The 16006-nt window shown below is 35.0% G+C and overlaps 2 protein-coding genes across 5 annotated transcripts; both read right to left on the reverse strand.

The window, feature by feature from the left end:
* Positions 1 to 1172: 1172 nt before the first annotated feature.
* On the reverse strand, positions 1173 to 6177 carry LOC122290015 (UV-B-induced protein At3g17800, chloroplastic). The gene is made up of 3 exons (XM_043097522.1): positions 5919 to 6177; positions 4116 to 4387; positions 1173 to 2125 (listed from the first exon to the last, which is right to left on the reverse strand). Exons 1-3 carry the CDS (start codon positions 6048 to 6050, stop codon positions 1306 to 1308), a joined length of 1224 nt encoding a protein of 407 aa, XP_042953456.1. The 5' UTR covers positions 6051 to 6177; the 3' UTR covers positions 1173 to 1305.
* A 1654-nt stretch (positions 6178 to 7831) lies between these two features.
* LOC122289882 (bZIP transcription factor 16-like) lies at positions 7832 to 15466 on the reverse strand. 4 transcript variants are annotated; one of them, XM_043097250.1, is made up of 13 exons: positions 15155 to 15462; positions 14582 to 14708; positions 14393 to 14449; positions 14233 to 14307; positions 13220 to 13306; positions 13057 to 13116; positions 12785 to 12957; positions 11993 to 12047; positions 10408 to 10450; positions 9896 to 10185; positions 8759 to 8836; positions 8535 to 8660; positions 7832 to 8275 (listed from the first exon to the last, which is right to left on the reverse strand). In XM_043097250.1, the coding sequence occupies exons 2-13, from the start codon at positions 14666 to 14668 to the stop codon at positions 8177 to 8179; spliced, it is 1230 nt and encodes a 409-aa protein (XP_042953184.1). In that variant the 5' UTR covers positions 14669 to 14708; positions 15155 to 15462; the 3' UTR covers positions 7832 to 8176. The 4 variants fall into 4 exon arrangements, with proteins under 4 accessions (XP_042953184.1, XP_042953185.1, XP_042953186.1 ...); XM_043097251.1 differs by lacking the exon at positions 13057 to 13116 and having other exon boundaries at positions 15155 to 15465; XM_043097252.1 differs by lacking the exon at positions 14233 to 14307 and having other exon boundaries at positions 15155 to 15464.
* Between the last annotated feature and the right edge of the window lie 540 nt (positions 15467 to 16006).

Consider the following 16006-nt stretch of genomic DNA (forward strand, 5'->3'; position numbering starts at 1 on the left):
TTATCGGTCATGATGCATTTTACTCATTATTTTTTATGCCACGTAAAATAACTCTATTGATATATGTGTGTATGTATATATTATGAATATTTGGTTACAATGGTATGAAACAGACAATAACCTGCCCTATGACGTGGCATTTAAAAAATTAGTAAAAATAAAAATAGGGCGGGGGTTGGGTTTTTGGAATAAAATCAAGAGTTCGGTAAAACAACTGACAGCAGGTGGGCATTATTGTCCATAAAAAAAAAAAAAAAAAAAAAAAAAAAAAAAAAAAAAAAGAGAGAGAAGGTCAACAAACAGAGGGGGAGTCAGCTAGTGTAAGAGCAAGTCTTGTAATTATGTCGAGAGTTTAAGGGTATTTTAGGAAATCAGTAGCCGTATTTGTGAGTGATGATCTGTTCCGACACGAACGAAATGGCGACGTTAAATCAGGCCATGCTGTCTTTACTCTGACCTCTGGTTTCCCACTCTTTATTCTCCTTATCCCTTGAAAATAGGTAGAAGGAAAAAAAATATATAAATAAATAAAAACCCTTTCCAATGTCTTTACTCTCGACTCCTTTGCCATTCTCATCGCGCGTTCCTGCTTATCCCTTGATGACAAAGAATAATAAAAGAAGAATAATGAAAAAAACAAGAGAGAGGAGGATAAAATAATCTATTTCAAAGGATCGACATCCAAGATATTGTGCTCGTTTCTCTCAATGAAATGTCTATCCTTGTGATACTCTATTATGATAAATGATAAGAGTCAGTGTTATATGAGATCCTAGAATGCTTGAGAAAGAAAGTTTTTGCTCACATCAGGCGGGTCATATGCCAACATATAATACGTTGCCACATGATTATAGAAGAAAACTACACCCAGTGTCGGATATTATTATTGAAAGAAAAACCAAGAATCACAGGGCCCAATATGAAAAAAATTATAAAAAGAAATTAATGAAAATAACTTGGCTTCCTATGAGAAAGAGGGTAATGTCCAACTGGAGGGAGACCGAGAGGGAGAAACGAACCATTTTTTACATTTGGTTCAAAAGGCAGTCTCACCTGTTTATAGGGCATTACATGGAGGTAGAAAACTCTCTATTTTTTTTTTTTGTTTTTTGCCTTCCCGGTTTATCCTGACTAGTTCAAATAGTTTAGGCCAAGACTTTTGACTCGTTATAAGATCTCTAAATTTTAATGTATTGGATGAACACAGTATCTCTTGTAAATATTGGAGTTACATCATCCGCTATACATTACAAACTATACAGCCTCAGGGAGCATTAATAGATCTGAACGATACTGATCCTGTTTCTAGCTTTTAAGAAAATGGTACTTGGATTCGACATAGCTTTCTGCATCCCATAGGAATGATCCAAATGCAACTGCTTCCAAGACTAACATTGTCAATCCACTGAAGGTAATTCCAAGTATATCATCATTATATGTGTCGATTGAACCATCCTCAGCTATCCTGATGTCAGGCCTCCCAAACAGGGCTTGTGTCTGCTTTTCAATCAAAGAAATAGCTTCTTTCGATCTTATAGTAGCATATCTCTGAAGAGTCTCTGCGTCCAAGTACATAACATAGGATCTCAGTCGATATGATTTGCCCTCACCATCGTCCATGAAACCTACCTCGTCAGTCTCACCACCATCATTGGGTAAAACCCGGATCAAGGAATCAGGATCCCAGAGCTGTTTTAATGGAGCAGGATCTTCAGAACTTTCCTGTTCTTTATTAGAACCATCAGGAATGGTTTTCATCGTTCTTTCAAGTTGAAATCGCTCATCAACTCTTTTTAGAAAGTACCCATACATTATTGAAGCAGCATACAGCTTTCCAAGTTTTATTTTGCTGATCTGAACAGTCGTATCAAGGGGACCGACAACTCGCTCCCCAAGAACGAGAGATAAGTGGCTCTGTATCATCTCGTATGCCTCAGGAGAATGAACAGATTCTAGTTTCTGCTCTTGGTTTGGCCAAAAATCCACTCGGCCAGTAGGATCCAAAGTTTCTGATATCTTGGGGATCAGCAAAATGTCATTGTCCACAAATCTTTGTACAATTAAGCAGTATATTATCTCTTCCAGTGCCTTACGCCTTTCTTTCTCTCTCACTTCAGCAATTCTCCTAACATCCACAATTTTCATTCAAATTGTTTACTTCATATTACCAGTAATTAAAGAAATAGTAGGAAGCCATTGAAAATTATAAGCAAAGGAAAAATACATACATGGATGCAAGCCAACAGATCTGTAAAAGATATGGATTACTTTGATCTATTTTTATCAGCACTTTTTATGGTCAATGCATGCACCAAAATGCAGTGTCGTATTAAGCAAAAAGTGGTGCTGCTAGTGGAAGTGTCAATTATTTGGCAGTTCATGGGGAGGCCATGAATAGTGTGGTTGTCTAATGCGAGTTATAAGGTGGTGGTGATGGGACCATAATTGCATTGATGATGGCGATTCAGTAATGGTTTTACTGTTAAGCAATTCATGGAGAGGCAAAAATAGGAATGATGCCACTGTAGGTTGCAGTCTCAGCAAGGAATGCTGTCAATGATACTCAGCTTTTTCTAGTTGGTAGAGTTGATAACATTTATGGAGATACAGGCTATTTAAAGGGTAGGGATAAAGTGTTCGGAGACAGTAGTAATGGCATTTGGACTTATAATGGATAACACAGAGTAGGTTTCTTCAATCTGGAGGTGCAGCCAAGCAGCCATCACGTATCAGACTTGAATCTATACATACATTATGAGTGATGATTGCAAGCTGGGGAAGCATGGTATAAATAATCCATATTGACGAAATCCCTCAAAAGATGGGACACCATTAAATTCAACAACGACCATGACCCAAAGACAATATTGCTTCTCAAACAACAATGACCTCAAGTTGTATTTATCCTCAGAATCATTTCATATATTAATTTATTGTTTTTCCTGTATTGACTATTTCTGATCATCTCTTTGACCAGAAATTAGCATCACAATCAATATGTATAGACACATTTATATCAGTTTGCTATACTTCCATAAAGGAACCTGAAATCTATTAACCCTAATGCAATTCTATCAGTAACCGAAGAGAGCATTGGAATGTCCCGATATATTAGCAGATACCCATAAGGGTATACTTCATTCCCAAAATGACATCAGGTTCTTTCAAGTTGTCCATAGATATTCAATCATATCTGCTTTATTGTATTTACCTGCACCTGCCACTTCCTAATGAAGTTAAAACTACAAAATTCAGCATCTCAATAAATATGATATACGTTTTTATACTGTTATAATCCAAAGTGTTCCCCATGGCTTAAGTACAAGCTTAACAATTTGTCTAAGCTCTTGGACAACCTCGCATTCCAAGCTAGTTTTCAAGGATGAGTTCTACCTGAAGGTTTGTATCATTTGGTATCAGAGACAGCCACCACATCAAGTATGGGATCAAATGTAGTCCATTCAGTATAGAATTGATTCATTGAATGAGTTTCAAATTTGAGGTTGAGTCTCGGGGGGATATCCCAGAGGCTAGATTACAAATGTTTTGGTACTATGTATAAGTATAATGCTAACTCAATGAACACTGATAAGTGAATGGAGCTGTCAAAAGAGAATGGGCTAGCATCAGGTGAGTATTGATAAAGTGAGTCGTTGTGGACGTTGGCTGTGGAGCAGATAGTATGTTACGATCCCAAGTGTCCCATGTGACTTAAATGCAAGCTTAACCATATGTATATAATAAGCTCCGGGGTACCTTCACCTCACAAATCGGTTTTTAAGGGGGAGCTCTATCACATACCTCCATCAAGTACACTGCAATACATCATATTAATGCTAATGCTATTCTATCAATACCGGGCCCATTTCCTAGCACAGTTTTTGAAGCTTTCATTCCATTGAAAATTTGAAATCCAAGCCCCAATTTAACATTAAAATATAAGTACTTCTTTTGAAGTCAAAAGGCTTATTTAAATTTATATAAAGCCAAAGCCCAGACCTATAATGAAGACTTCTTCATTAATTTGATCAGGTAACATTTTTGATAAGTAATTTGATCAGGTAACATTAACAATATAATCTTAATTATCAGGGAGCAGAAACCACATAACTTACTTGTAGAGGAGATCTTCGGATGAAATTTCTTCTATCTGAGCATCTTTATAAGTTTGAAGGTTCTCAAGTTGCTGATCAATTGCCGCAGGCAGTAGATGAGGATGGGTTTGCAAAATTCGAACCAAAAGCTGGCCGACCGGGGATTCAAGTTCAAGAGGAGCAACTGGCACTAAATCATCACTTGACTCCCCTAAGGCTTTCACAGTGAAGCTTCTTGCTCGAAATTTGTGCAGTCCAGTTCCAAGCTTGGGAATGCAAAATGAAGAACAGCTCTGGAAAAAGAATGTATAATGCTTGAGACATAGAAAACAGGGTAGGAATGAAGAATGTCAAATACCCCAAGACAACACATGAATCTGCAAGCAGTATAATAGGGAATTTTGCATGAAGGTTGCAACTTTCTCTAGAATGGACCTTTGGGTCATGATTTATAATACCAATAAGAGTAAGAAATGGTCTAAAGTGTAAATAAACTCACAAAGTCTCTTGCTATGTTCTCTAACCCTCAAACTGGGAAGTGTTGAATCTAATGATTTTGCTTTGCTTTTGCCTCTGTAAAACTACAATCTCATATAAATGAAGCACATAATATTTTTATCGTTAAATAATTAAGCCACATCGTTTTATTAGGCCCAATCATATGGAAAACTTATGTTCTGAGGTCACTAAACCAAAAGTACATAAGAGATGAATTACATCTCTTCATTTTCCTACCCTTATCAGCAATAAAACATGAAAATTTTGGTAGGGCGTAAGCATTCAACAAAATGCCTCATGTATTAGTTACGATACTCTTAACAGATTTTCATCATTCAATCAATATCCCCATATTTGCCACTGCAAAATCACAATCAGTGTTTACATAGAATCCATATATAATATTAAGTCAAACTTCAGGCAACCAGAGGCCAACTAGTGGATATATACGACAACATATACAGGTAGAGGCAATTGATCCGGTCAATAGACATCTCTTCTTGAAAACCTCCAGTCCAATTAAATTCATTGACAGATAGTCAACTTTTTATTTTTTATTATTTAGTTAAACGGGACTAGCCTAATCAGGAAAAGGAAAATCTTACTCGACACTGTATTTATTTTGATGGTTACTTAAAAACTTTTTATAAGTAAAATGTATCAAGCACCAATAATTCACTACAGTGAAAGAAAACTCTCTACCTTACTTTGATACATATAAGGGTCATTACAAAATACTCAGGGTTTGCTTGGATGCTTTTCTCAAAAAAAAAAAAAAAATAAGGGTTGCTTGGATACGGTCCTACCCTCTGCATTTTGTAGGAAGTGGCTCTCAAGATCGGACTCGCGCACTTGCGCTTGGCAACCAGATACTTTCCCATTGTACAGGACAACGGTAAAACGGAAACTCCAATAATAAACCAATTATATATTTACATATATAAATAATTAAGTATATATAAAGGTAAAAATAGTGTTAAAAAAACAAATGAAAAACGTTCTTAAAGCGAGAGGGTCTAAAGAGAAACCCCGATGGTAAATACTTTCCCTGCTAAAGAAAAAACTCGGTCGAAAAGCTTTCAAATCTTTCTTTCCTTTCACTACCATTTCTCAGCAACCAAACAGAACATAGCCATCATTTCAATAGTCCAACCGTCGACGTTTCCCCACTCCCAAAATAAAGAAATTAAACATCAAAGAAGAAATTACGTTGCTCTTCACTTTCCCAAGTTGTCTTACAAACCAAACGCAACGTAATGGATTCATAGTGTGCAGATTACCATGTATGAACAACCGCAGGGAAAAACGATAGAGGAGCACATATACCTTGGGGAGTCCAGCAGAAAGGAAGCTCTTGGAATCGCAGAGTGTGTTCAAGTGCCTGAGTTCTGGAGACCTAAGACTAACCGCCGATGGAAGTGCCACCAACACGTCGCTGATAGCTCCCGAAATCTGCATTCTTTAGGGTCCGAGGACTAGGGTTCTGAAACTCACCCAGAGAGAGAGAGAAATTCAGATGGTCAGAGTTGTGGTGGTTAGAACAGTTGGTTTATTCATTGCGGACAATCACGAATGTCATTCTCTGTTTATCGTTCAATGTTCATTATTAAAAGTGTAATGTTATTATCAAAAAAACAAAAAGTGTCGTGTGGAATGTAAAGTGTTATACAATTATTTTAAAAAAATATTTTTTTATATAGATTTTATATTTATTCAAAATAATTACATAACGCTTCGACACTCATTCATTATAATTATCATTTTTCTTATTAAAATTCTAATATTTGTGTATTTTTAATAAATAAAAAAGTCAAAACACCACATTAATTAAAAATGATATTTATAATTATAATACTTCCTTTAAAAAAATAAATACAAGATTTATATAAAAAATTATTTTTTTAACAATAATTCCTTATTTTTTTAAAAAAGTACGTAAAGACTAGACAATACATAACTATACATAACATTATCTTTCTTTAAAAGAAGACAACTTTTATTATGAATAGTAATAGAATGGATCACGAGAATCACACGTCTTAAATTGGTCTTATAAGGTTTCATAGTATTTTTCTAATTTGTCTTACTCTTTATTTATTAGAAAATTATTTATACAAAATAAAATAAAAATAATATTCTAAAGGCATGTTACCATTTAAAATATGTTAAATTACAATCATCCTCAAAACAATAGTTGTGATTTTTTTACATCAAACACATATCCACTTTAAAACATCATTATCAGAAAAATAAGGATTCTATTGAGGATATAAATAAGCATATCCCAAGTCCATGAAACATATACAAGAACAACACCTAATTAGAATATACTAAAAACTCAATGTATAATCTATATTTTATCATATCCTATTCCTTTTAGAATTTGATAGGTTTTGGTGGTTAAAGTTAATTTTTCAATCTAGAAATTATATAGGTTTGTTGAGTTATCATGGCAAGATTTGTTGGGCTTGGATAATAATTTATTTAAAAAAAAAAACAACAAAAAAATCTTCTAGATGAATTTGAGATGGCAATTGATGTGTTGTCTCATTAAAGATGATAATCTTAGCCTCTTAGGTTATGGGGTAGAGAGAGAGAGAGAGAGAGAGAGAGAGAGAGATTGTCACTTAGGTCTGATTTCGATAGAAAGATGCTTGCATCTTATCTTATCTCATTTTATCTCAATATCCAAACACTATAAACAGAAACACTTTTTTATTTCAAATTTTCAATTTTTTCATCTAATCATTACCTAATTATTATAATTTTTGTCAAACTTCCAAACAAAACATAAAAAATAATTCAACTTTTTCAAATCTAAAACAAAAATAATGTTAAAAAAATTATATTCTAACAATATTTTAACTTTATAATATTTTTATATAACTTTCTCTCTCATTTCCCAAAACCTTATATCATCTTAACTCAAATATCTCACTAATATTCATAAATCATCTCAACTCACTATCCAAATCACTATCCAAACCAGGCTTTACTTTTTTCCCTGATGCAAATAGTAGTTTATGTTTGGAGTGGACTATGAAAGAATTTGATATTTCTTTTAAGATATAATCCAAGCACTAATTAATGGGATGTGTTCATACTTCTTACCTCTCAATGCAACTAAACCAACAACCTGGTCACCATCGCTCTGCCATCAATCGCCATAAAGATGGTGAAACTAGAAGATTGCAAGACAACAAATAAAGGGAAGATTGGAAACTGCACAAGTGCATAAGTTGACCAAGAAAAATATAAATAAGTAAAACCTAATTGAGTTCATTAATTCCATCCAAGTTACACTTTGATTAACCAATCTATTACAGGGTTAAGCGTGAATGCCACCCTTTTAAAACAGTTGCGGGTAGCGACACAAGTCTCACACTTTACACACCATCCTGGGTCTTAATATGTTAAAAGAGAAGCCAAATTATGAATGAGGAATGATATTAAATAAACAGATCCTAACACTATAAAAGGCCAACTATTATAGTTTAAACTACATTCTACTCCAAATAGGTTGCTAATTGGTTAGGTTATGCTCTTGGAAAGCGGCGTAAAGCGAGGTAGCTTCATCCTAGTGACTACTCTGTTTGCCTAGTCTTTTGAGTGTCGCCACTCGAATGTTGGTCCTTCCTGCCAGACCTTGGATCTTCATGCCCAGGAGCCTCCCCAAGTTTCTCCTGCAGAAACCAAATTTTAAAAACTGAGCGAGCAAGCAAATTTAAGCAAACAGAAAGCTTATAGCTTTTAGAGGAAGAGAAGAAAGGGTAGGGACTTCATGTAGATATGGAATCCAAATGTCCATGTAGATATGAACTTCTACCATACTCCCGACACTCATTCTTAGAAACCAAACCGAGACTCAATTCTTACAACTAGGTGGATGTTGGTAAAGAGACTAAAGGCACCCATTAAAACAAACCCAGACCCAACCATCACCTTGAGTGAGGCATTCTCTGCAAGAAGCTGGTCATACTCGCTCCTGATCCGGCTCACTTCTGATCTGAGACTGGCATTTTCTTCTTTCAAGACTTCAGCGCGCTGTGCAAGCTCATCGCATTCAGCCTGACTCAAAAAACATGCACGCACAATCATTGAATTCATATATCAGTAAGTGATCCAAGGTAGCCAGAGAATAAACAATTAAGAGGGCACTTCCTTACCTGCTTGCGTAACCTGGATCGACGGGCTGATTCTCTATTCGATTGCTTCCTTCTCTGTCTCTTAAGCTCTCTTTCATCCTGAGTCCACATAAATAAGTCAAGTAAATATGCAGTATGACATACATATAACTGCTGAGGCTTTAGAAAAAGAGATTGTCATGATTTGAACCAAAATTAGTCGCCATTCCATTTATGCCCAATTCATGACGTAGGATTTAAGCAATCAATAGGGAAGAAATGAAGCGGGGAAGCTAAGCTGCTCATTACATTTAACCAATCCTTAAATATCAACCATTAAGTATTACATTTAACCAACTTCAAAATAAAATATAACAAATATTTAACCAACTTCAAAATCAAAGCTGTAACCTTATTTTAGAACTTCATTTCGAAGTAATGAACCAGTAACAAGACCAGGAAAAATTTAGAGAAAAATTAAATTCCTATGAGCAAGTGAAAAACAAAAGCAAGGACCAGAAGGGGAGAAAAGGGATAAAACCTAAACGTTTGTTTACATAAGTTGGCAATCACTCCTTCACTTAACACTAATTAAGATGATAAGGTATCATTTATATTTACTTCTCCAGTATCTTCCTCCCATTGTTTACCTCTATAATATAGAAACAGGGGAAAGAAGACTTTTCAGAATGGTAAAAAAGTGGGACTGACCAAAATTGGAGAGATGGCAACAGTACAACAAAGTAAATTGGTTTGTTTAGAAAATTCTATGAGCATAAGATAAAGCTGAATGAGTAAAGCAATGCAATATGCATGTCAGCTGCAGTTTAGCAGAGCATATCACCCTCAATGAGCAAATCACAAAGGATTTTATCGATGACGAAAGAATAGTAAATGCTTTCTTCAGGCCCTATAGAGGTTGTTTAGTAAATGCAAATCACCAAAAATGGTATATTAACAAGGTAGTTAGAGAGAAAACCCATGATTTGAGCAAGTCAGGTGAAGTATAAATTTAACAATTCATCAACTTCAGATTAGTGTTCACAGCCTATACAGACACTCATATTATTGATTGTGGATAGCCTGTAACACTCAATTAATGAGATCTTATTGGGGAACAACCATGATTTAAGAAACGGAAGTGAAGTTGAATTCAGCAATTCATGAACTCAAATTAACCTGTATCCAAAGCTGTGACTGAACACTGTCCCGTGATCCAGTAACAACTCCTCCTGCAACAGGAGTAGAAGGAACCTTCCCACGCATTGCAGGTATGGCTGAGGAAGTTGGAGCACCCCAATAATCCATTCCAATATTTAGATTTGTGGTGGGACCAGCAACAGCTAAGGGAGGAGCAGCAGCACCTGACAACGGCACCATGGCCATTGCTTGATTCACAATTGTGTGAGGTGTATTTGGTCCTCCATTTTGAGGACCATGCACAGAATTGCCATTCTGAGATGCTTCAGCTGCAAAAGAACACAAGGTTCTTCATCATCATTTTTTTTTTTTAATAGGTAACAAGTAAGTTTTATTCATACGAATCAAATAAGCATAGCCCGTGTACACAGGAAGTATACAAAAGAACACAAGTTCTTCATCATCATATATTATTGTAGCTATAGAACAGTAGAACAAAAAAGGCAATAATAATTTATGCTTCATTCTTTGATAATAGAAAATTATTGAACCTTCAAAAGAATCTTGCCCTCCCCCTGACTTCAGTTGTGAGTCCTATAAAACCAAATAAATTAAGATGTAAGACTTTTGCTTTAACCGGAAAGGAGAGAAGGGTAGGAAAGGCAAACAAAAACTATTCAAGAGATTGCTCCAAGTGATGATGGCAGACATAAATATTAATCTGGACAAGTGACACGCCATCTTTGGTTAACCATTGGTAGAATGCATCTTTAGAAGGTCACTCTAGACTAACCATTAGGCAAGGAAGTCAAACAAAAACTTTAGATGATATTATAACTAAGCATACACCTAGAAAAAAATCAAGATTGTAAATAATATATTCAAAACTTTATTCTAGTCATTATCATTCTCGTCTATGTTTTCATGTAAAAAGAGTGCTTAATTTGTGTTTGATTGTTTATGCTTTGCCCCCTAATAACTACAGAGACATTGTTATTGATTGGTGTTATATGTGTAAGAAAAATGGGGATACCATGGATGATTTACTTTTACATTGTGAGGTGGCCATGATTTTGTGGGATGGCATTTTAACAGGACCAGAGTTGCATGGGTGCTGTCTAGAAGGGTGGTGGGTCATCTTCCATGCAGGAGAAGTCTTCTTGGCAAACAAAAATTGCCTCTGAATGGGAAATGATCCCCCTATGTCTCATGGCGTGTCTTTGGATGGGGAGAAATGAGCAGTTCTTTGAAGATCGAGAGCGTTCTCTGGATGAGCTTAAAAGATTCTTCTAACACATTATTTTTTTGGGCTACTATAACAGACTTCAGTGGGATTAGTTTTCATGATTTTCTTGTATCCATTACTAGTTCCTAACTTGTAAATAGGTGTTCTCTTTGTATACCTCCTATGTACTTGGGCTACACTTATTCTCTTCCATCAATAAAATCTTATTTTACTATAAAAAAAATAACTGAGACAAGTCAAAGATGAAATATGAGTGGCAAAATGACTGAAAAATAAAAGTAAAATCGGCAGTCTGAAGGACTACCGAAAGTAAATACTACTGCAAAATTGCTCTCAATTATACACATGCTGCGACCACCAGGATGGGAAATCAGCAATCAATTCTCGCAAGGTTTTGCGGTATAGAGTTAACGTGGCATCAATGAGATAAGTGTTTGACCACATGTCTGTCTTGGCAATAATTAAAAAAAAAAAAATTGATAAATTTAAAAAAAAAATTGATAAATTTACAAAAAAAAAGTTATAATTATTCAAAAAAATTGATAAATAAAACAAGAAAGAATGCCCAGCCACAATGAATTTTTAACATTGTAAACGTTTGATGTTTTCTTGGTTCAAACCACTTGGGGGAATTTCTTGGCTGAAGCCTTAATATCAACTATTGGCGTTCAGCTCCACAGATCCATTTACACAGCTGAAGCCTCAACTTTACAAAGTTAAACAATAAGACCAAAGACCCACCTAGTGGCTTTGATTGATAATCAGCATAATTATGTTTTAAAACACCAGAATTTACCAACACGCACTCATGGCTACAACAAATGTGGCTCAAATAACATGTTGACAGCATACCATGACAAAGTGAATGAAGTGAGTGACAAGGTACTTACACTCTGAGAATTTTCATCACTTCCTTCACTTGTACCTTCACTACCACTCTCAGCACTGCATGTCCCAAATTATTCCTCATCAGTTCAGGTACTTTGTAGCAACATTAAATAATGATATTCAACATTGTTAATATACTCACAAAAATACGCAGCATCAGAACAAGATGATTTTTGTTAATAACGACAGGCCCATTAAGCATTATACTTAAAGTAACATGAATCATCACCTCAACTGAAGATTCTCAAGCCCAAAACCATCAATACTAAACTACTGAAAATATAAGAAGTATTAAATCAGTAATAATCATGAATTTTCTTGAAATGTATGGCATTCAAAATTTGAAAAGAAACAGTAGAGAGGTAAATTTGAAAGGGAGAGAGAGCTCCCCCACTTCCTTCATTCTCATCCAAAAGCCCAAAAAGATTAAGGAAAATGCTGGGGAGCCCGTTGAGGGCTACTGCTGGGCCTTTTTTTATTTTTTATTTTTACTTAATGAATAAGTGTTTTTTAATAATGTTGTATTTTTTTTTAAAAGAAAATTAAGTGTTAAAAAAATAAATGTAAAAAAAAGCCAAAAAACACACACACACACACAAAAACAACTAGCTGTAGCCAGCGGGAGCGGGAGCTACCAGCAGTGGCTGTTGTGCCACCCAAAGATTAAATGTAAAGCATTCACTGAATAATTAGCTTGGACCCTTAAACAGCAGTGAATAGTTAAAATCATCCCACTAACACTTGGCATAAAATGATTGTAAAAGATAATTTGCAACCATTAAATCAATACACACCTTTTAGAATAAACTCCATTAGCAGATGCACCTGATGTTTTAGTGTGCTCATTATTCTTCCCCGTTATCATATTCAAACTGCCTAAACTTCCTTTTGATCTTTTGATGGGCAATTTTTCCTTCACCTCAGATGGTGGTCTAACATCTGCTTCCATGTTGCCAGGTGTATTTACCTAAGCGCAAATTCAAAAGTTACTCTTCATGTGCATAGACAGATGAAGTCATTTCTTTCTAGTATCAAGACATCAGACATGATGGCATAGGAGACTCACAGAAGTCTCAGCCATGCCATTTGGAGAAGGCATAGCAAAAGGACTAAAAGGATAAGATCCCTGTTTGAGATTATTGAATAGCAAACAGAGTTATTCACGTGCAGAACATAAGAATATGTGAGAATTTGAGACTACAACTAAAGCACAATGCACGAGAAAATACCGGAGGCATAGATGGGTGAGCATATACACCATGGGGATACATCGCCACGTATGGATGTGGAGGGGTGCCATAGGGAGGCATAATATGCTGCAAGCAAAACATTATATAACTCGTTATTTCCAACCAGAACAAGAACGTGAAGAAACTTTCTGCAATGTTACCAAGATAGAGATGGAGCCTTCTATTTAAAGTAAAAGTAATTAAAATATAAGTGTAAGGGGTGCCACTTGAGTACATAACTATACAAAATATAGCACACAACAAAGATCAAAGATACTGGAATAGCACAAAAATCTAGAAAATTATAAATATTGATGAGGGCATTAACAGGATAGCAAAATAGTGACTTGAGAAAACAAAGCTGTACAGCCAAATGTCATCTCACAGTCCTTGAAACTTCAGGCAATCTGTTCTCTCCAAATGCACCACAATAAGCAAGAAGGGATCATGGCCTTGAGATAGAGAGATATATGCAAGTCATTAAAAGTGAACCAGGACCACAATGAAGCACTAAACTTTTCAATTGAGTTACACTTTTGTAATATTGACTTGTTCTAACACCAAAATGAAAACTAAACTAAATGATAAACAAGCTCAAAAGGGCAAGGGCAAATTAAAATGCTCGGGCTCGCACACATGACCACACGAGTTCATCTCATCTAGAGCTTGAACCCAAGAACTTCCAAATCCCATAGTCAGCTCATAGCCTCATCGCACCTCTAGATTAAAACATAGAAAAAGTGATGACTAGTATAGCTTTTTCTTTTTTTTTTTTTTTTTTGGGTGATGAGTACTAATATAGGTTGCTAACATACTTTTATTTTTATACATAAGTATTTAGGTTGTTAACACACAGTCTCAACTCTCCATTCTTAGAAGTCTATAAACCAGTCTCAAAGGTCAATTACGCCACTCAAATTATCCCATTCAATATTATGAGCAAAAGGTTCAATGATTGTAACCAAAATAAAAATTCCACAACGTCAATGCAGAATCACACACAACCCATATACCTGAACCCCCCACATATATGGAGGAGCTTGGGGACTTGAAGCCAAGAACCCATGTGGAGGTATAGGAGAATATGCCTGTTAGTTAAAAACACTACCATGTTAAAAAAAATCCAAAACTGATATGAAACAAAACTACCTTAATTCATTTTTTTCACTTAACCTGAAATCCAGACCAGTCAGGATTAACAGCACCAGTTCCAGTATTCGACGAAGGCTCCTAAAAAAAATAAAAATAAAAAGATAAACCTTTTTTTTTTGATAAATAAATAAAAAGATAAAATCTTGACATCATATGAGAGTAAGACTGCCTCAAACATAAAATGACAGGTTCAGAATTGCTCAAGTAGACCTGCGTAGTAGCAGTAGCAGTAGCAGCAGGAGGAGGCGTCTTTGGTTCCTTCTCTTTTGCCTGTTTATCCATCTCGCTGCTACCCATGTCTCAGAATCACCACTTCTCCAAAATTCCTCAAACCATGCTACAACATGAGAACCATCTACATCATTAGGAACTATCTTCCTCTGGAACTTTCGTACCAAACAAACAAAACCACTCTAAATTAAATAATTCAAATAATGTGCTTCTGCGTCCGATAGTTCCCCGGGAAACCAGAGAGACATCAATAACTATTCTCATTGATCACGATTGAATGTCAAAACAGAGAAGAAAAAAGGAATCGCCCCCAGCAATCAAAACCCTAACATAATTTTCAAAATTTTAACGATTTCTATCTTTTCACAAGTTTCCTCACCAACTAAACAGATAATACGATAAGTGTGTGTCTACTCTACTACTACAAATCCCACTTTACTACAGATCAAATCCCTACAATGAAACAAATAGAAAAACAAATGAATTTTTTACCTGCACGTAATTGCTATAGCTGAAATTAAACAACATGGAAAAACACAAAATTTAAATTACCGCTTTGAAACTCGGACCAGTTGCAACACTTTGCAGCTACAAATGGTGAGGAAATCTGGAGATGAAGAACAGGGACACGGTCACACGGAGGTCAATTCGCGAAAAGGTCAGGTTATGAAGATAAGAACATGAGTATCCATTTTTTCCTTTCCAAAAAATAAAATAAAATCGTTCCTTTAGGTTGCCGGGACGAAGAATTTAGAGGAGAGATCAGAAATTAGGGTTTGTTGTCTTTGGGTCTGGGTCTGCGTTTGGTGTGTATGGGAGGGAAGGGTGGGGGCGCGAGGGTTCACGGCGTGGATTCTGTGGGTCGCCGTACGGTGTCGCTGTCCGTGGGATTTTTCTTTTTCTTTTTTCTGTTCTTCTTCAGCAATGAAATCTCCAGTTTACCCCTGTATGGCGGGTCCACCTCTAATATTATAAAAATTATCCAGTACCAAAAATTTTATTTATAAGCCTCGTAAGTCACAAACCATTCCTTTTATTATTTTTTTAAATTTTTTTCTTATCAAATATGTTATATAAATGATTAGTAAAATAATTTAATTATTTTAATAAAAATAAAACTCAATAAAATTTTAAAAAATAAAAAATAATGTGATTTGTATTGTAAAGATTTATGAATAACAACACTCTATACATTACTTCGAATCTAATTATTATTAAAATTTCATATTAATCTAATTTTGATACAAAATTAATTTCAACTCATATTATTTAATTATTATAATTTTTTAAATTTTTACATAAAATATAATAAATAATTATATTTTTTAAAATTTTAAAATTATAATAATATTAAAAAATAATATTTCATTCAATTTTTAATTTTTATTTCAACTTATCTGACCT

The sequence above is a fragment of the Carya illinoinensis genome, chromosome 12, assembly GCF_018687715.1.
Source record: "Carya illinoinensis cultivar Pawnee chromosome 12, C.illinoinensisPawnee_v1, whole genome shotgun sequence".
NCBI lineage: Eukaryota > Viridiplantae > Streptophyta > Magnoliopsida > Fagales > Juglandaceae > Carya > Carya illinoinensis.

What these genes read in the sequence shown, in the direction of transcription:
- LOC122290015 (XM_043097522.1), bottom strand. Translation starts at nt 6,050, where the DNA reads ATGCAGATTTCGGGAGCTATCAGCGACGTGTTGGTGGCACTTCCATCG. An exon ending in TTTCTGCTGGACTCCCCAAG is followed by an intron (nt 4,388 to 5,918) that starts GTATATGTGCTC and finishes TTCTTTTTCCAG; the next exon opens with AGCTGTTCTTCATTTTGCAT. An exon ending in TCCGAAGATCTCCTCTACAA is followed by an intron (nt 2,126 to 4,115) that starts GTAAGTTATGTG and finishes TGTGGATGTTAG; the next exon opens with GAGAATTGCTGAAGTGAGAG.
- LOC122289882 (XM_043097250.1), bottom strand. Translation starts at nt 14,668, where the DNA reads ATGGGTAGCAGCGAGATGGATAAACAGGCAAAAGAGAAGGAACCAAAG. An exon ending in CTGACTGGTCTGGATTTCAG is followed by an intron (nt 14,308 to 14,392) that starts GTTAAGTGAAAA and finishes TTTAACTAACAG; the next exon opens with GCATATTCTCCTATACCTCC. An exon ending in CATATATGTGGGGGGTTCAG is followed by an intron (nt 13,307 to 14,232) that starts GTATATGGGTTG and finishes TTTTGCTTGCAG; the next exon opens with CATATTATGCCTCCCTATGG.